The sequence below is a fragment of the Suricata suricatta genome, chromosome 12 (assembly GCF_006229205.1).
Source record: "Suricata suricatta isolate VVHF042 chromosome 12, meerkat_22Aug2017_6uvM2_HiC, whole genome shotgun sequence".
Classification (NCBI taxonomy): domain Eukaryota; kingdom Metazoa; phylum Chordata; class Mammalia; order Carnivora; family Herpestidae; genus Suricata; species Suricata suricatta.
The window spans coordinates 24507565-24529164 of NC_043711.1; the positions used below are offsets into that span (position 1 = coordinate 24507565).

The 21600-nt window shown below is 44.2% G+C and overlaps 1 protein-coding gene across 1 annotated transcript in view; it reads right to left on the bottom strand.

Annotated features, from left to right (window-relative positions):
• ARHGEF3 (Rho guanine nucleotide exchange factor 3) overlaps nt 1-21600 on the bottom strand; it is a 280046-nt gene that overhangs the window by 246939 nt on the left and 11507 nt on the right. The window contains exon 2 of the mRNA XM_029917716.1: nt 16065-16157. Within this exon, the coding sequence (XP_029773576.1) occupies nt 16065-16157 (93 nt within the window). The remainder of the gene's footprint in view (nt 1-16064; nt 16158-21600) is intronic.

Here is a 21600-nt window from a genome sequence, read left to right on the forward strand (position 1 = left end):
AAGTGGTAGAATTACATGAGATTACTTTATTTGCTTTATATTTTTCTAAACTTTTCAAAGTTTTATAATCAACACAAATTAATAGTTAATATAATAAAAATTAAACTTAAAAAAGTAAAAATGTATAAAATTGGTCTTTTTATCTTAGTACTTTTTAGCAAAAAATCTACCAAACAGCCTTAAAGTATTAATCACCTAGACTAGAAATCCACAAACTATGGTCTGCCTGTTTATGTAAATAAAGTTTTGTTGAAACACAGCCACATACATTCATAAATGATTATGCCTGCTTTTTGCTACACCTGCAGAGCTGAATAGCTGCAAGTAGCAACATAGGAACACTACATCCCCTTTCTAACCTGCCCTAAGATGGACCTCTTACTTTCCCACTTTGATTTCTCCTCACTCTGTGTCCCTGCTTGTTTTGCTACAGCCCAAACTGGATATGGCAGGAAGCTAATGAAGTTGAAGCCCTCCTCTGAAAGTTCCTGTATGGTCTTGTGTTTTTGTAAAATTTGGAAAAGGATATTTTAAAATTCTTTTTGTTGAAGAAGCCCCCAGATCATATGTTTCGGACTCCTCAAATGTGGATCCACTCCTACCTAAAGCCCCAGACATTTTACCACCCTTATTCCATTTTTAAGACCACAATGTGTTTCATGGTGAGAAAGGTCTTGTCCCACCACCTCCCAAGGAGCTTTAGGCATGGTGAGCTCTTTTGAACTCCAATCCCCAGATAGCCAGCTCTCACAGACTGAGGCAGCTACCCATCAGTATGCAGCTCCAGAGACCACAGGGAAGGGGACCTACCAGGGCCAGTCCTGGGATCCACTAGAAAGCTCAGAGCAGACCATCCGGTCAGAGGACCCCTATGGCATCCACACCCATGACAGGGAAAGAAGAACACATTGGTTCACACATACTGTCTCTCAGCCATTCACCTCCACTGAAATCCCAGCAGCCAATTCATGTATTTCATGATATAAAGCCTCTGTAATCATAGCATTTTCAAATGATAAGAGGTAGGCAGATGCTGTAAAACTGCTTTCTAAAAAGTCAAGCTGATCACGAGAGCAACAAAAAAGTAATCAAATCACGTAAGTGTGCACAAATATCTTATTGTTTCTTTTAAAAACTTCTTCCAATCCGAACCATTATGGTGGGGCATTTATATCAGTCCAGAGCCTACAGAGCCCAGCTGTCCAATCAAATGCCCATCCGCGCCTTAACCGTTGGTGGATACTGTCCTTCATTCTCTGGCTGTTGGTCCCTTCCTGGTCTATTCTTATCTTGTCTCTCCCCACTATGGGGGAGGAGGCGTCTTTGCAGAGGGCAGCTGGCAGTTTTGATAAGCAGGTGTCATGAGTATGAAAATGACCTTGCTCATCAGCTGGTGGGAACCCAGCAGACAAGGGAGTCACTGTATCACAGTCTACTGGGTCCCAGCCCCCAAAACAAGGCACTATGAGGTCCAAGAGGAGGGAAAGAGGGAAGCTTTCTCACACACACACACAAACACACACACACAGTGGGGTGGGGAGTGGCAGAAAAAGGGAAATCTGCAAAATTTCACCCAGGAGAGGAAAAGTTTCCACTGAAGAGGAAAATTAAAATCTAACAATGAGGATGCGTTGAGGTGTTTCCCAAACAGCAGAAATAGACAAAGATAAACAAAGGAGATTGATCTTTAGGAAAATCAAAGGAAAAGTCTGCATTCTCTGCAGAGCTGGCAAATGCAATTAGGAGAGAGCTGGCGGATGTGGAAGGAGAGGGATGTATATTCACCCAGCTGATTCCAGCATCCAGACAGCCAGGGCCGTGTCAATGGCCATTACTGTACCAGCCACTGGAAAGGGTCCAACACACAGGACATGCTCTGGGGGAGAAGAGAATGTCCCCTAACCCAGTTTCCAATTAAATGTGGGTTAACTGGCACTGTTCCTTATAGCTCAAGGGGCCAATTCAGAGCTGAAAGGAGCATTTTTCAAAATAAAAAAGGCTGAGCCCGCCAAACTAGCACCTTTTATTTTCTCACATCCTTTCGGTTACTCAGCCTGACCCAATGCTAGCCGAGTTGACTCCTTGATCCTCAGAAAACAAGCCCTCCCAGGCCTCCACCAGCCCCACCAGCCCCACCAGCTCCGGACCCACACACCCTCCCGGCACATGTGGGGTTGAACTCCATTCCGCTTTTCCCATGGAGTGGTCACTGCTGCCCAAGTATGAGTCACCCATGAAAGCCACACATTGTCCCCAACAGACAAAATGCTCAACCCAGGAGAGTGGTCCATTTACTATTCTCTAAGAGCCGATCTCTTCTAGAGGATGCTGCTGCCCAAGCATTCACTTTTCTCTTCCTCAAGTCTGTCACTGACAAATGTGAGGACAGAGCTTTCAGTGACGCACCAGCACAAAGAAAGTGCAAACTGGAAACCAAGACAAACTTCCAGCAAGGGGCTTAAAGGCCAAAGAAAAATGTAGATAATCAATTTGTTGGCAGTAATAATAAATCACATTTACTACACATCAACTAAGGTACTAGGCTAAGGAAGCGTGGTTTATCCATTATCTCATTTAGTCCTCAGGGCTACCATCTGAGGGTAGCTAAAAAGACAGGTCCTCTTATTAGCCTCACTTCACATTCAAGGTCACTAAAGCCCAGAAAGGTTAAGTAATTTACCCAAGGTTACACCACACAGCAATCAGGATTTGAACCAAGGCATCCATCTCCAGAGCCTGTGTTCTTAAATACCATGCTATCATTATTACTAAACCAATTCAGAACTGTAAAATTAAAGTCATGCGAATGTGTTCATATTTGCAGGGGTGGGGAGGAGTGGGGAGTGTTGTGATTTTTCAGATTACTTCTAGGTCACTTCTCACCACCCCCCCAAGAGATGCTATAAACTGGCTTTTCAAATATAAAAATCACATGTGCCAAACAATATGCTGAGTATGTGATACCTGTCATCTCATTTAAACCTCATGACCACCCTACAAGGTTAGTATTAATATCTCATCTATGGATAAAGACACTGAGGTTCAGGAAGATTAACAGCCTCACCCAAGGTCCTAAAACAGAGCAGGGATTTGAACCCAAGAATGTCTGTTACCAGCATGTACAGTTCTTTCTACTATATAGATCATCTTTCACAGAGCTTCAAGATTTCCTAGGAAAAAAAAGGTATCATGAAATGAAGGAGAGACCACAGTGGATGGCTGGCCTATAGCCATGCACCATCTGTCCCTGGCCTTGAAACTGCATCAGCTCATGACCTTTGACAAATCCCACCTCTCTTCAGGCCTTGGTTTCCTTGTCCATAAATGAGGAGCAGAGAGCAAGGGGGCCTTCTAATACATAACTGGATGGTGTGCATTCATGACCATGTAGAGCACTGGGGGGGGGGGCGCTCTGTGTCTGTCCTCTGTGGGTGGTAACTTCCCTCCTCTCTCCAGACACAACTCCTCAGGACCAGGTTCCCAACTCCGTCCTTGGACTCAGGCCAACACATCCAGGAGAGAGTTCTTAGGGACAGCCTGAGGCCAGGCAGTGGTGAGGAAGGCACAGCTCTTCTGGGAGGAGGTGGGGACTGGGGCAAAGCAGGGCAGCTGGGAAGAAGCTAGTAAAGAGTGTTTGAACAAGTACTGTACCTTGATCTGAGGGGTAGAAACACAGGTAGAAACTCACTGAGTTTTGCCTTTAATTTGAAACACACCATATATAAAATAAAGCTTAAAAGGCAAAAAAACATTTGAAGAGATGACAAATCAGACCAGGCAAAATTCTGCCAAATTAAAACTTTGTTACTATACACACTCCACATAAAAAACTTACCATCCCATCAAAGACACCCCTTTAAAAGTGTCTACCTTCTAAGTTCATCATGGAAAGGGGACAAGAGAGAATCACCAAGATGAATTATTACATTTGGTGAACAAGCCAGGGGTTAAGGTAGGCCCAAAGCAATCCTTCACTTAACAATCAAATCTCAAAATGCCCAGCGAACACTTTACTCCTGTTTCTATGTGTAATTCAGTAGAACAAGTGAGGCCTAGAATTTCACGTAGGGACTTAGAATCCTGGCTCTGTCACTGACTTGCTGAGCCCAAGGATTGGGTAAGGTATCACAGCCCCTTGGAGCCACGCCTCCTACCTGTGAAAAAGGACAGCAATGGCCACTAAAGAAAGGGGATCACTGGCCCTGATGGCACAAACACTGGGGATTTCTGCCACTGTGCATCTGATTGCTTGTCTGTAGGTAACTGCACTCGGCCTTCCCATTGGGGGAACCACCCTTTCCCCTCTCAGTCCATGGGTCCAGGTGAGGCTGATCTTATCCTCCGCCCTTGAGTTCCAGAGATAGCATGTGTCCCAAGTGAAACAAATACCAGTCTACTTGGAAAGTCCTACTGGAACAAGTGGGAATGATAAACTCTCAGTCCACAGCTATGAGAGAATATCAGCCTGTAGCTTCTGGGAGGTCTCCTGTGAAGGGAACCTTTCTGGGAATGAAGCCAATACAGAAAAAAGTGGAGCCAAGAGAAGTAAAGAGTGAGACCAAAACCTAATAACACTGATCCCCTGGATCCAGCCATGCCTGAAGCTACCTACTGTTGGGCCATCCATTCATAGGAACCCTCTATTCCCTAACCCAGACTGAATTTTGTTTCTGCCACTTGCAACAACAACAACAAATCCTGACTGAATAGAACCATTGCATAGGATCACAAGAACCCCTTGCTATAAGGGCACTGAAGGCCAGCCAGCCAGCAGTGTTTTGTACATATTAACATCAGCAGTACTATACTGGCCTAATGAACTAATGATTTGTGCATCGTTTGGACTTCTCAAACAGAAGTAAAGCTATTCTGTTGGTATTACTCTAAGCCACAAGAGAAACCAACTGCATCTTCATGGAGCAATAATTCAAATGATGGCAAGTAGCTTGAAATACTTTTTTTTTTAAGTTTGTTTATTTATTTTGAAGTGGGGAGGGGGGTGTGGACAGAGAGAGAGAGAAAGAGAATCCCAAGCAGGCTCCATGCTGTCGGTGCAAAGCCCCACACAGGGCTCGATCCCACAAACTGTGAGATCATAACCTGAGCTGAAACTAAGAGTCAGACACCTAGCCAACTGGGCCACCCAGGTGCCCCTCAAAATGCTTTTTTATTAAAAGAGATACAAAGAACAACCAGATGTGGCTTGCTCCGGGAATGCGAGGACAGGTCAATATTAGGAAATCTATGAGTACAATTTACCTCATTACCAGAATCATCTCTTTAGATGCTAGTCTTGTTGAATTTCAATGTTTATTCTGGACTTTTTAACAAAATCTCTTAACAAAATAGGAATAGAGAGAAACTGCCTTGAGAAATATATAGCTCAAACTGAGCCAAGCACTCCCACTGATGTCAGCGTAAGGTAAAAATGACTTCAGAAATAACCATTGTTAAACATTACTCAGGAAGCATTTGCCAGTCTAATTAGATCAATAAACAAAGTTTTACCAATAGGGAAGGAGGAGGAAGCAAAATTCAATTAACTTGCAGAAGATGTGATTACGTGCCTAGAAAAATTTTTCTTCACACACACACACAAATAATAATATCTAAAAAACTATTAGAATGAGTAGGATAATTTTATAATAATAGTCAACATTAATAAAAAGATTATTAATCAATAGCTTTCCTACATACAGAAAACAAAACAAGAAAAGTGATTTTTCTAAAACACATTCCTTCTTATACTCTTGTTTCTGCTTCCTGTTTAGTTTCCTGCCCTTATAAACTAAACTACAAAATGCTCCAGTGGGGGCACCTCAATGGCTCGGTTGGTTAAGCATCCGACTTTGGCTCAGGTCATGATCTCATGGTCTGTTAGGTCGAGCCCCATGTCGGGCTCTGTGCTGACAGCTTGGAGCCTGGAGCCTGCTTTGGATTCTGTGTCTCCCTCTCCCTGCCCTTCCGTTGCTCACTCTCTCTCTCTCTCTCTCTCAAAAGTAAGTACACATTTAAAAAATTAAAAGAGGGGCGCCTGGGTGGCTCAGTCGGTTAAGCATCCGGCTTTGGCTCAGGTCATGATCTCACAGTTCATGGGTTTGAGCCCCGTGTCAGGCTCTGTGCTGACAGCTAGCTCAGAGCCTGGAGCCTGCTTCGGATTCTGTGTCTCCTTCTCTCTCTGACCCTCCCCTCCTCATGCTGTCTCTCTCTGTCTCTCAAAAATAAATAAATAAATAATACTTTAATTTTTTTTTAAGTTTAAAAATTAAAAATTAAAAAGAAAGAAACTGCTCCAGGGAAAGGACCCTGTTAGATGTAATCTGGCTCCTGCCTGTCCTGGTCAGAGGCATATCCCCGAGTCCAGCACAGTGCCTGGCACAGGGAGCCTCTGTCAATGCCCATCCTTGAGGAAGACGTTGGCTGCTCCTGGGACTACACACAGCACACACAACACCGCACACAGGTGGGACAAAGCCATATTCAGCTACAGTCCCAGCAGCAACACTTGGGAAGCCTTACCCCGAGTTCCCATCTCTCCTCCCACCTAGAGAACAAAAGCACCCTAGCAAAACACCCCAAACAAAACCAGCACCTCATAAATGTATCTTGATAATTCTTGATAATTTCCATTAAGGTTACACACCACCTTCCGTGGCCTCCCCAGCTCTCCAAACCCAATTTACTACACTTGGAGTTGAAAACGTTGATTCACCTCCAGGGAAAGTGCCAGGCTCTTGCCTGGAAGGAATTCTTTATGGATTCTCTCTGCTGTACATGGTCTCTACCCAGCAAGGGCTCAGCATCAAAACAGGTGCTGCCTTTCACCCAAGATCCATCCTTCCACAGAGTTGGGGCTGGGTCAGCTTCCTCAGCCAGATGACTGGGGGCCACAGACAAAAACTCTCACAGACTCTCTCTTCCTTTCCTACCTGCCGTGTTCCATGAATTGCATTCCCTGGTACACCACCGAGTACTTTGCCCATTCAAGTGCCCTCCAGTTTGAGTGTTTTAAGACATTTTCCAAGTACTCACTATGTGCCATATCTTGCTAGGCCCCTCCTCATGCCCTTCTTGTGTCCTATTACTCATTTATCTTCCCTTCTATACTGTAAACAAGGTCCACATCTGACTGTATCCCTCCAGGATGCCTGATGGAGTGCTAAGCACAAGAGAGATACTCAAATAATTGCTGGCTGGCTTCTTTGAGAAATCAACATATGTTAGGGATAGTCACCGAAAAGCAGAGGGGATGTGCTCTGACAGCTCTTCCTTGGTTCTGAGGTTGGTGGGGGCCTAAAAACAGACTAAATCCATGTGCTTGGTGTTGCCTAGGTGCTGAGTAACTGAACTAGGCACTCCTTACCATACTGAACCTCCACATCAACTTTATGACCTAACTACCACTTTTATCCATGTTTCACAAATGGCAAAGTAGGACTTGGAAAATGTCAACAACTGAGCCAGGAACACTACCACCTCCCCTAACACTCTCCTGACAATTCCCCTTGTCATAAGAGCTATCCTATGAGACAAAGACCACTGGGAATTAGGACATGCTGATGGGCTCCCAAGATTAAAATGCCCACTCTCTGCACCTCACTGGACCATGCTGCCTGAAGCTCAGTCCCACCCCTGGAGCAGATGCAGCAGTACCCACCCCCAACCCCACACCATTATGCAGGGGGCTCTGAGCTCCTGGAGGTAAGATGAGGGTCCCAATCATATAAGAAGTAGAGGGGGTGGTGAAAATGCTTTCCCCCTTGAGACTGTCAAAGACAGGTTTAAGTCTGAGCCGAATTGTTAGTTACCTATGACATTGGGACAGGTATTTAAAACTTTGTTTCCTCATCTGCAAAACAGAGGCAAACAACATGCATTTTGCTCAGTCCTTGTGATATCTGGAGCCAATTATATAAAAGGTCCTTTAGGAGGTGCCCAAGGAATTAGCAAAAATTGCTACAATTTGCCATATAGAGGATTAGCCAGGCCCACCAAGAACCAAAGGGCTTTTTCAGTGTTTTCATAGTAGATTTTCAAGACCTGTCCTAACGAATGCCTTTGATCAGGACAAGGACAGATAAGGACTTGATTCGGTGAAAAAACACAAGACAAAACTTCAGGTTCAGGACTTGGCCCTTCCATTCCTTGTTAGAGAACCACAGTCCCGCCCTTCACTTCCCAAAATCTCAGCTCCTCATCTGTCAGATCACATCATCTCCCTCAAGGGGTCTTCCTGTGTCTCAGATAAGATCACATGCACTCACTAAATTACTTTAACAATAACTGAGTAAGCTGTCCGTGGGGTTGTGCCAATGAATGGAATAAGGGGTCTGTTCCGTTTCACATTTGTTTAACAAAAGCTTACATCCCAGACACTGCCTGGAGAAACCACTGAGAAGAAGACACACAGACCCTATCTAGCCTCATAAGGCTTATGGTTGTTTTAAACAATATGCAGAAAATTTCAGCCTTGAAAGGAAACTCCCTAACCAGCCTCTTTCTTTTAAGCCAGAGAGGAATCTGAAAAGTAAAGAGACACACCCAAGGTCACACAGCCAGGAATAGTGCTTGCCCAACATTTTTTTTTAACTTGCATCTAGTGCTCTTTGCATGGGAGAGCGAGTTTCTGCCTGAATGAAAACCTTGATGAAGACGGCTGACCTTCCCTGCTTACTCTTAATTCACTTAGCAGCAGGCTTATTATAGGGGTTGGAAGATTTGTTCTACCTTGCCTACTATATTATCATACTATATACTATATACCATTTGAGAGTTCCTAATGGAGGGGCACCTGGGTGGCTCAGTCAGTTAAGTGCCTGACTTTGGCTTAGGTTTGGTTCGTGGGTCCAAGCCCTGCATCAGGCTCTCTGCTGTCAGCGCAGAGTCCGCTTCAGATCATCTGTCTCTTCTCTCTGTCCCTCCCCACCTAGCCTGTGCACATACACTCTCTCTCTCTGAAAAACTAAACATTAAAAAAAATAAAAATAAGGTTCTTTTAAAAATTTTTTTAAATGTTTATTTATTTTTGAGAGACAGACAAACAGAGTGCAAGTCAGGGAGGGGCAGAGAGAGAGAGAGAGAGAGGGAGACACAGAATCTGAAGCAGGCTCCAGGTTCTGAGCTGTCAGCACAGAGCCTGACGCAGGGCTTGAATCCACGATCTACAAGATCATGACCTGGGCCAAAGTCAGATGCTTAACTGACTGAGCCACCAGATGCCCCATAAAAATAAAGTTCTTTTTTTTTTAATTCTTTTTTTCTGTTTATTTATTTTTTTAACATATGCAATTATTTTCCATCATTTACACTACAGTAGTTACAATTACACTCCAAACAGAAAAGCAAGGTAAAAAATCAGAACCCCAACTTCTATTTCATGTACTTAGACTTTTTTTTTTTTAACATTTATTTTTGAGAGGCAAAGAGAGAGCACAAGCAGAGGAAGGGCAGAGAGAGAGGGAGACAGAGAATCCGAAGCAGGCTCCAGGCTCTGAGCTGTCAGCACAGAGCCTGACACGGGGCTTGAACCCACAAACCAAGAGATCATGAGCTGAGCCGAAGTCGGTTGCTTAACCAACTGAGCTACCCAGGTACCCCAAAAATAAAGTTCTTAATGGAAAAACAAAACAAAAACAAAAATAAAAATGCTAAACTCTCCAAAATCCACATCTGTGTTTTTGGTTACTTTGCCTTTCTGCCCTAGGCACATCACTGAAGCTCTGGGAGGAAGCTTCAAGATTTCCCAACCCAGCACATCCAGTGTGATCTATGCAACAGCAGATGAGGCAGGCTGCACACTCCACCCTCTCCTGAGAGGCCGCTGCATGCACACTGGCTCTGTAGGGTCCAGTGAGAAAGGCCACATTTATCTGAGCTTAAGTCAGCAATACCCAAATAAGTCTGGCAGCAAGCCCTGTTTTTTCCTGCAAAGCCTACTGATTGGAGGAAATCATATTCTAATGAGCAAACTATAGGATACTGAGGGGACCTCTAAGAAGACAACTTGGAGAGGTGAAGCGCCTTGCCCAAGGTCACCAGGCTTGTGAGTCCAAGAGATAAGACTAGAGCCTCAGGTCAGGAGAAGTTATACCCTCCCTTCTAGCTTTCAAGGTCAGAAGCTAAATTTGTAGAGGGTGAAGGAGGTGGAGCAGGGCCCCACACAGCCCTGTGGGCAGTGAACAAAAGCTAATAAAAATCAGTGACCAAAACAGCTCCAGCCTAAGGACAAGATGGAAGCTGATAAGGGATCAAGAGAACAACTAACAACAGGCAGCAAAACTAAGCTGTGTGCAGGTGAGGGCTCTTGAGCACGTGACAATCAGTCACCCCGAGCATGAAACAGAACACCACTCGGGCAAATCTCAGTGTTGGATTGAGCCCTTCGTGTCACCATCTAAAAATTACTGTTTTCTATCCAGTTCTGAAGTCACTCACTGTACACTGGGTCCTGAGCCAGGTGTGGGTGTCCCTGCACCAGGCACGCCCAGCCTTCCAGGAGAGTAAAGCCGAGCAGAGATGGCACAAAGGAAGTGCCCAAGACACTGAAATAAATGAGTGAGCCAGAGAAGATCTTTTTAAAATTTTTTTTATATTTATTCAGTTTTGAGAGACAGAGTGAGACAGAGCTCAAGTGGAGAAGGGGCAGAGAGAGAGAAGGAGACACAGAATCTGAAGCAGGCTCCAGGTTCTGAGCAAACATTCAGCACAGAGCCCAACGCAGGGTTCGAACCCACAAATCGTGAGATCATGACCTGAGCCGAAGTCGGATGCTTAACTGATTGAGCCACCCAGGTGCCCCAAAGATCTTTATTTTCATAAAGAGACATGCATTTGTCCAATCTGAGAGTGAAAGGCCTTAATAATTCTTTATCTGAGCATTCTCCCATGGAGCAACATCCCAAAGGGATGTTGACTGACTGAATGAATGAATGAATGAATGAGTGAATGGATGAATGAACAAATGAATGAACTTAAACCTTTCCATTTCTCCATCATGGGTTAAATCCTATCCACCAACCCATTTCCCCAAAGGTAAATCCTTGTAAGAAGGATTTACAAGAAGAGTAAGGACCTCTCCCCTCAAAATTTTCCTCTTGAACATCAGAAATTCCACCTGCCTAACTCCATTGCTGCATAGCTGAGGAAACTGAGGCATAGTCACTGATGGCAGCAAAAAACTGAACTCCCCAGGGGCTTAATCTAGAAATCCTGTGTTCTAGTGAGTTCGTACCTAGAGCTAGAAGCAGTGACTCATGGTTGCTCAGTCAATAAAGGCTGTGAGACGAGGTCTCCTCAATAAAGTCACTGGGCCAGCGGTGCCTGGGTGACTCAGGTAAGTATCTGACGTTGGCTCAGGTCATGATCTCCCCAGTTTGTGGGTTTGGGCCCCACATCAGGTTCTATGCTGACAGCTCAGAGACTGGAGCCTGCTTTGGATCCTTGTCTTCTTCTCCCTGCTTCTCCCCCCTTGCGCTCGCTCTCTCTCTCTCAAAAATTAATAAACATTAAAAAACTTTAAAAAGAAAGGAAGGAAGGAAGGAAGGAAAGAAGGAAGGAAGGAAGGAAGGAAGAAAGGAAGGAAAGAAGGAAGGAAGGAAGGAAGGAAGGAAGGAAGAAAGAAAGAAAGAAAGAAAGAAAGAAAGAAAGAAAGAAAGAAAAGAAAGAAAGTCACTAGGCTACAAAGACAGAATGTCCACAAAGCATAGGAGCAAAAACTGTGTTCCCGCAGAAGGAAGTGTGGTCTGCAGGCAGGGCCTGTAGCAGCTCTCCTCAGGAAAATGGGGGTGGCCCCAGGAGAGCTGAGGTCCTTCTCTCTGGCCGTCTTTGTCACAGCACCTCACCTCAGGGACCCATGGCCTACCCCTTGTCACTACATCAGTCCAGAAATACTAGTGGGCACCTACGTGTGCCACACACTGGGTAAGTGATAGGGAAGATCTGGCCCTCTGGAATTCACAGTCCAATAGGTAAGGCAGACACTAAAACTATGAACACATTTAGGATGAGAAATAGTGTTGACTGATTATCATTTCTAAAACACTGGCCCTATCAATCTCCTGATAAAAAAAAATCTTCCAGGGTTCCTCACCCTGTATAAGAATAAAAATAAACAACAAAGTGGCACTTAAGTAGCTCAGTCGGTTAAACGTCTGACTTCGGCTCATGGTTCATGAGTTGGAGCCCTGCAACGGGCTCTGTGCTGACAGCTCAGAGCCTAGGGTCTGGTTCAGATTCTGTGTGTGCGTCTCTCTCTGCTCCTCCCCTGCTCATGCTCTGTTTCTCTCTCTCTCTCTCTCAAAGAACAATAAATAAACATTAAAAGAAATTTTAAAAAATAAACAACAAAAATCAAAACAGCCACCTTTATTGGGTGCTTACTATATGCCAGGTGCTTTACTATAACTAACTCAGGACATGCCCCAGCAAACCAGGGCAGATGACACTATTATCATCCCCACTGACCAATGAAGAATCAGTTTCTACTTAACCATTGGTCATTGTGTGTACAACTGCCTCCTGCTGCCACCCCCGACTCTGAATTCTCTAACAACTCATCTCACCCATCTTTCTGTCTCAGCTGCATAGGTAGTATACGATAAATGCTCACTGAATGAATTATCCATTGGTCAATGGGCAAGTTTCCTTCAAGGCATTATCTGCTAATAAGCTCAATTTTTTAAACAAGCGTGATCAGTGTTCTAATAATGACACGAGAGGTAGCTGTGATGTACAAAGACCTAGAGGCAGACCCTAAGGCCTGAGAGTGAGGCTTATCTGTGGGAACTCAAACAATAACATCATCACCTTAGGCCTGACAGCTTAAAACTATTGATGAAGAAGCAGGAAATGGTAATAATAAGCCTAGGATCTTCCAGGTCTAAATTCGCATGTCTCTAAAGATTAATGGGAGGAGGGCCTCAGGAAGGCCTCTGGAATTACATACTGCTTGCTTTTAGAATGAGATCTAAACTTATAATTTTATGTAATTTATTTTTTAATGTTTTTAATGTTTATTTTTGAGAGAGACAGAGCATGAGCAGGTGAGAAACAGAACAAGAGAGAGAGACAAAGAATCCAAAGCAGACTCCAGGCTCTGATCTGTCAGCACAGAGCCTGACACGGGGCTCAAATTCACAAACTTTGAGATCATGACCTGAGCCAAAGTTGGCCAGCTGCTTAACTGACTGAGCCACCCAGGCACTCCCAAACTTACAATTTTATAGAGTAGGGTGACTGATTGGATCTGTGGCGGCCAGTGACACATCTCCCTCCACAGCTCAGGGGGTGTATTTATCCTAATAAAGCAGATTTACCCCTGTGATAAATATGCTCAACCTGCTGTTAAAAACAAACAAACAAACAAACAACAACAACAAAAAAAACCACACAACCAAGCCCAGATGCCTGGCTGGTTCAGAGGAACTTGTGACTCTTGTTCTCAGGGGTCATGAGTTCAAGCCCCACACTGAGGGTAGAAATTACTTAAATAAATAAATAAACTTTAAAAAAAGAAACAAGCCCAAACCGAAATCATTTTCCTCCCACAACAGCAGACCAAGACTTCATTATTCATTACAGTTTCACCCTATCCCAGGAATGTGAACTTTTTATAAGTCAACCTGAAATTTTTTGATCAGCATCAGTGGGGTCATCTATAAAGCCCTGCTATTCCCTCCCCAATCCTGAAAAAGGTGTCTTGGCCTGAAACAATCTTTCTTTTGCTAATAACTTCCTGCCCCACCCTCCTTCCTTTTAAAACCTTCCATTCTGTACACCTTGTCCAAGCTCCTTTCTACTTACTAGATGAGATACTGTCTGGTTCATGAATCGCTTAGTAAAGCCAATTTGATCTTCAAATTTACTTGGTTAAATTCCATTTTCTAACCCTGGAAAACCCCTTTCCAGAGAAACATTTTGGACAAACTCAGGGAAGGCTGCCACCCCCAACAATACCCCAGAGCAGAGGGGCTGATGATATGATGAGGAAGCCTGTGCTCACATGCCAGCTGAAGACAAACCCCAAAACCAAACTCTCAGCTCCCACTTATCCTCAGAAAAGCCATGGATGCAGAATAACAACTGAGTGTGGCCAAGGCAACAGCAAACATGGGCCCTATGGCCCCACAGCTACACCCTCAAGGAGAAGTTAATGTGGGTCTGTTTGCCATTGCAAGTGAGGGCAATGCTAGAAGCTAGGGCTCCATGGCAAGATAGGGTTTTTGTTTTGGGTTGGTTTTGAATGAATTTTTGTCTTAATATTGCCTAGTGGCCATAATGAGGGTAATAACACAACTTCCTATCTTACAGGGCCACATGAGAATTAAATGAGTTACGTCAGCCCAGTGATGCACACAGAGCCTGACACATACCATAAACTCAGATGGTTGCCAATGGTGATGGCGGTGACAGTGGGTGGTGGATGGAGCCATCTGAAGTAGGAAAATCCAACCAAAGGCTCTTCAAAACCAGGAGTCAAAAGAGAAGCAGGTAATCCTCTCCTGGAGAAGCATGCTTAGGTCCTTTTCAGAAGGGAAAACGAAGTGATGCCCACTTCTGGATAGGAAAAGGGCTGCCCAGATGTCCTGGGACTCAGGCTAGGTCACTAGGTCCCTATGAGGATAGAGGCTTGCCATTTGCCATTGGGAGATGAAACCAGGTAACAGAGAGACCTAAGGAGATGAACTTCCCCAGAGTAAAGCGAAGGGAGAAGGAAGGACAACCATGGAGAGATACCATTGTTCACCCAACAGACCAGCAAAAATAAAGGAGCATAAAGAGCTGAGTTGCAGCAGGAGGGCAGGCAACGAGGAAATATAGTGCCCTATTGACAAATAGTCTTTAGAGAAATGACTTGGAAATCTTCAGTGAGATCTTAAATGTATACACAGGTTGGCACAACAACTCTACTCAGTAACCTCCTAAGAGAACTATCAGCCCATATGTGTGGGAGACGCATACCAGAAAGTGCCCCCCAACACTGATATAAGGGCAAACAATGGAACCCACCTGCCCACCACTCACAGAAACATGGCTCAATAAACAGTGGGAGTCTTATACCATGAATACACTATTCATTTTGTGACAGATAAAAACAAGGTAAGGGCACCTGGATAGCTCAGTGGATTGAGCATCCAATTCTTCATTTCAGCTCAGGTCATGATCTCACAGTGATAGGATCAAGCCCCAAGTTGGGCTTTGTACTGGGCAGAGAGCTCGCTTGGGGTTCTCTCCTTTTCCCTCTGCTCCTCCCCTGCTTGTGCGTGTGTGCTCTCTCTCCTTCTCAAAACACCAAAACCAAAACCAAAAAACAAGTAGATTCTCATATATGGTCTTGAAATCATTTTAAGACATACTGAATTTTTAAAAAATATTACAAAATAGACCAACATGCACAGTATGACAGCCTATAGCAAAAGGAAAAGAGAAGAAAAGCAAGAAATAAAGAAAAGAAGGAAAAGAATGACTTTTTCTACATATATAAGCACCTAGAAAAAGTTCTGGAAGGAAATGTACAAAGGAGGTCACAGTAGTTACTTCTGGGAAAGGCAGGTGTGGGGTGGAGAGGCTGGCAAAGAAACTGGGGAGGGTGTGTCACCTATTTTTAACTAGGAAAAAATGTATGTATGCATCTCTTGGGCACCAAAATAAAATTAAATAAATACATTTATTTTTAAGGAGAAAAAGAGAAGGTAGCAAGAGAGAAAGACGTAGCTGCCAAGAGCTAAGGGGTGGTCTTTGCCTCCTCTCCAGGACTGGTCACTCACACATATAGCTTATCTGAGCAAGCGTCCATAGTTCTCAGAATCAAGTATTTCATTCTCTACCTCATTAGTTCTATTTATACCAACACTTCCTTCTAAGTCTTAGAAAAATCCTCTCATACTTAACAAAGGTATCCTCTTCTGATGTCAGAAATTGGAGACATGAAAAGAGGACACGTGAACTGCTATCTCCAATTCTTGATGGCCTCCACTGACTTATATAGACTTAGATGAAGGCCTACATTGCATTTAATTGGTGCCTGTAAGAATCTTTTAAATCTTAATTTTTAAAGATATTTTTACCTTTCTTTGTTTTTTTCCATCCCTCTGAAGATGCACTGATTCATTACTGTAGAACTGTCCATAGACACAACATGGCCGGCCCAGGTCTTCTTTCTGAAAAAACAAAACAACCAATGTTTAGAACCTGGATGTATTTATAACTGCAGAGAGTTGCATTAAATACACATGAGGGGAATATGTCAAAGGCTTCTGAGTGTCCATTAAAATCCATTCTCCCTTTCTTCCATAGTTATTAGAGTTTTATCAGGGACTACATTTCCCAGCATCCTTGCAGGTTAGTGTGGCATTGAGTTCCCAATGGAATTAGAGAGGAAGGGTGCCATTTCCCCCACATAGGTCTTAAGACATGGGCATGCCTTATCCACCTTTCCCACTGGCTCCCACTGTCTAACTCAGCTCTAACTGTGCAGATGATGACCATGCATTTGGAAATAATGGAGTGACAAGACAGAAGGCACCTGGCCTGTGGTTGACTGTATGGAACATGGCTACCCTCTCACCTAACTACTACCTTAGAGAGAAATTTCTTTTTTCTTTAAAGTCATTGTTTTATTTGATCTGATTTTTATGGCTAGTTAACTCTCACCCCAGTTGGCACTATGAGTAAATATTCCCTCTGGGGCCCTTCTGAGGGTAGGTTTGGTTATTTGGAGCTTACAACATGCTATGTCTATGGAGACAGGTGCAGCCAGACTATTTTTGTCACAAATTTGGTAAAATCACATATAATTTAAGTAGTACTTAATCAGTGTTAGATGGACAAAGAGATGTTAATGAGCATGTAATACCTCCTAGTATGAAAACTGTCAAGAGCAGGGCAGCTGGTGCAGAATTAGGAGCACTGGGATCCACAAGTGTGAGGTATGAGCTTTGCTTCACAGAATGACTACTTGGAGTGGTAAAATATCCCAATGAACATGATACCCACATTTAAGGATTTGAGTCTCTGTCCTTGGAAACAACAGAGACTAAGAGAGACACAGGGATGAGACAGAGAGAGAACATTCTGATGGGTGGAGGATTCTGCCCCTCACTCTTCCGCCCCCTGAGCATGGCCCCAGGTGAGTCTGAAAAGGAGGCTGAGGTTCCATCCCCAGCCTCAGGCACTGCACTCCTCACCACTCCAGCAGGGTTTGCATTAAGGCAGATTCTTTCTTCAGCATGGCCCTGAACACAAACCAGTTGCTTCACCTGGTGTCAGCCAAAGAAAGAAATGGTCATCAGTTTCAACACTAGAAGGATGGGCTGCACATACCACATTAAAAGATGGTGCATTGGTCTCTAACCTACTGCCTCCTAGGGTTCAAGGTAATTTGGACATCTGTGATCTTCTGTGATCTTACATGCTGATGCATCAGCTGTTTTGACACTTGAGCAACAAATCTGCTTGGCCAAATCTCCCATTCATCCTCCTTCATCTGCTGCACCCTGAGTCTGGCCTGTTCCTAGATCAAAGCCTCATTAGCGGGGAGCTTAGCTGATTCAGTCAGTGGAACATGCAACTCTTGATCTCAGGGTTGTAAGTGTGAGTCTCACACTGGGTGTAGAGATTACTTAAAAATAAAATCTTAAAAAAAATCTTCAAAAATCTATTAGGATAAACTCTCAAATTCAGGTGAGTAGGACTGGATACCTTGGACTCCTGCACTCCAAGATGTTGGAAAGAGTCAGTGTAGGGAAGAAGCCACAGTCTCCAATGCTGCACTTTTATTTAACTTGTAAAGAGCACACCTCTGGCTTCCATCAGAGCTAACTTCATCAGCTAAAGCATGTGCATTACAGAGGGGCCCAGAATAAGGCAAGAGGGAAGATGTGGATCTGGAATGAGGAGAGATGGATGAGTAGTGAGACATGGGCTTGGAGACTCAGAGGGGCCACCACATCCCCATTATCCCCACCACAAAGGGAGAGGGGAAGAGCAAGGAGCCCACACCAGGGTCACCTCTGCAGCTATAAACACCTCGGTCCACCTCAGCTCAGCCTGGAAGCCACGTCTACTTAGCGTACAAGCCATTCCACAGCACGGTAACTGCTGCAAGGGGGTTTAACACCTACATATCCAAATTATGCCAACTCTCCTCAAAGCCACATTTCCTAAGCAGCTGTGAGAGGTCAGAGCCTACCCTTAAAGGGACCATGAGCTACCTCTGGGTCAGAGTTTCAGGTTTTCCCTCCTGATATTGGAGAAAGCATTCTGTAGACAACCACTGAGAAACCATCACCCTTCTGCCTGTGGCTAGCGACAGAAATTGTAAGCACCCAACTCTGTACCCCAGGACTGCGGGGTGCCCAAGGGCAGGCACTGTCTTGAATTATTCCACTGATTTCTCAAATCAGCCCTAGGAGGCAGATACTGCCTCACTTAATAAATTGGAAACTGGACACAAAGAAATTGAGATTTGGCCAAATGTCATACAGACAGCAAATAGTAAAACTGAGACTTGAACCAAGCATTTGATCTGGGAGTCTGTGCCCCTAACCAGTGTATGATAATGTGCATGATAAAATTCATTAATGGCTGAATGAATAAATGAACAAATGATGAATGGTTTCAAAAGCAGTTTCAAAAAGGGGGTGCTGTGGGGAGACAGTGTCTCTATAAAGCCCTAGAAGGGTGGACCATGAGCCTGACCACCCTCCTACCCCCATCTTGGATGTCAACCAAGGGTGTGATAATCTCAGACCCCCCTCCGGACAGCCACTCAGCCCCCTGAACATTTTGAACCCAGGGTTGCCAACTTCTATAAAAGGAATCTATATGCTTAATATCACTGTCCTTAATAACCACAGCTACCTGTGATTCGGCACCTTTGTGCAGGCAGTAAACTCAGGGCTCAAACACAGAGTCTTCTCATCCATCCATGGCCCCACAGGGAAGGTAGAACCATGCCCATTTTATAAATGGCAAAACCGGAGCTCTGAGAGGTTGTGGCCTAAAGTCACAGGTCTTACATGAAGGCAATTTTCAAATTGAGCAGCTGGCTGAAGAGCACAGGCTTTCTGCCACTACATGACACCCCCCACTCACCTTGGTTAATCAAAAAGTTACAAAGATAAGTGGTGTTCTAACTCTTAAACTAGAAAACTCTGTATTTTTTTTAAAGTTATTATTTTTAAGTAATCTCTACACCCAAGGTGGGGCTTAATCCCATGACCCTGAGATCAAGACTCGCATGCTCTTCTGACAGTCAGATAGGCACTCCTGGAAAGTTCTTTATTCACCTAAAGTTATTCAGTATTTCCCATCCAAGTCACTTCCATGAGGGACAAATTCTACTTCTCCCCAGCTAGAAACTTGGGTACCACCACTTCCTCATCCCTCTCCTGAGCTGGCTGATCAGCACCAACCTGCTCCAAGCCCAGCTCTACCTGTGGGACACCAAGCCCTCCTAATTCTTCACTGAAAAAAACTCTCTTCCCAGGAAGTACCAAGTGTTGATGAGTATATGAAGTAACCAGAACTCTCACTCCTGCTGTTGGTGGGAGCACAATGGGTACAACCACCTTTGAGTGCTGTGGCAATCCTTGCATTTGCTCCTAGGTATATATGTGTACCAAGAGATGTTTTCTAGAATGTTCTCAGTAGCATTATGTATAATAACCCCCTATTAGAGTCCCATTGCTGTTGTAACAACTTACCACAAAGTTAATGGCATAGAACAACACAAACTTATCATCTCATAGTTCTGGAAGTAAGAAAATTGGTCTAAAATGGGTCAGCAGGGCTGTATTCCTTCTGGAAGCTCTTGAGGACAATCCATTCATTCCCTTGCCTTCTCCAGCTTCTGGAAACTACCTGCACTCCTCAGTTCATGACCCCTTCCTCCATTTCAGAGCCAGCAATGTAGCAGCTTCAAATCTCTCCTATCATCTCTGCTTCCACTTTCATGTCTTATTCTCTGAAGTGGACTTTCCTACTTCCCTCTTGTAAGGATCCTTGTTACAATGGTCCCACCCAAATAATTCAGGATCATCCCTATGTCATGACTCTTGACGTACATTTGCTAAGTCCCTTTGCCATGTAGGGTAACTTAGTTATTACCAGTGAATGGTACCTGTGACCAGGGATTAGGTCATGGGCATCTTTCAAGGGGCCACCTTAAGCCCCAAACCAGAAGTGATGCCCGTGCTCCTCCGCAGTAGAATGAATGAAATAAGTGGTGGTAATTCACAGCAATGGCTCCAACTACTTGTAGCAACAAGAATGGCTCTTCATGAGAAGATATTGAGCCAAAGACCCCAAACACAAGAGTGTCTGCTGTATGAGTCTGTCTACAGAAATCCCAGAACCAGGCAAATCTACCCCAAGCTGTCAGCAGTCAGGCTGGTGGTGGTAGTGGGGGAGCAGTGGCTGGAAGAGGGCATGAGGGGGCTTCTGGGGTGCTAGCAAAGGTTCTGTTTCTTAAACTAGGTGCTGCTTATACAGATGCGTTCAGTTTTTGAAAATCTGTCAGGTTACAGTTATGATTTATGATCTATGCCCTTTTCTGTGGGCATGTATGCTTTAATAACAAGTTTTGAGAATTTTATAACAACTAATTGTGCCTATTTAAAGTTTCCTCCCACCTCACCCAAGTTCTCAGTAAACCTCTCAACAAATAAGGTTGCTGCAAATTTGGTTTTCTATCAATTAACATAGCAATGCATCCTACAATTTCAGGTCAATAGTTACGAAAAAACGATAAAGCCATTTATAACTAAGAAAGAGGAGGAGGAAGAGAAACTAGTTTCTCTGCCTCTCTCATCCCATTTCCACTCCACAGGGACATGTCATTTTACCTCTGGAAGAAGCGGATCTCAGCTGGCCCCCTGAACACTTCCTACCCTACCACCAGTCTGGTGGGCTGGAATATTTCCCTGACACTTGCCAAATGTCCTTCCTCTGTCTCTCCTCACTTCTTCACCTGTCTGACATGACCACAGCGAGCCCTATCACGTCCCAGGAGCTCCCCCCAGCTTCTGTAGGACTTGTAATACAAACCACACTATTTGGAATTAACTGCTATTGTCATAAACTGTTAATAGGATCAAGTGCCTTAATCTAATCTCCCCTCCCCCCACCAAAGACTGCAAACTCAAGAGAAATCAGGTCTTGTACACTCAATTTCTATTGTATGTGAACTTCTTATGCTAAGAACTACTACCAATATTAATGGCCTTTGTTGAGCACACACTTCACATCACATTCAGTGCCTCTCATGGATCATTTCCTTTTCTCCCATCCAGTGAAGTCGGTGCTATCAATATCCCTCTTTTGAATAAGAGGAAACTGAGGCACAGACTAATTAACTTGCTAAAGGTCCCAAAGCTCATCATAGGAAGGATGGGATTTGAACCCATACAATCTGATTCCAGAACCCATGTTTTTGACGCAGATCCCACTCTGCTTCCCTAATGCCCAACCCAAAACCAGGGTTAGGCATATTATTGGTGTTTAATAAACACCACGATGACATGCTTGGCCACACACACAAGTTAAGTGGGGGGAACCTCCCCAGTACACAAATAACAAATTAAGACTCTTCACCAAATATGA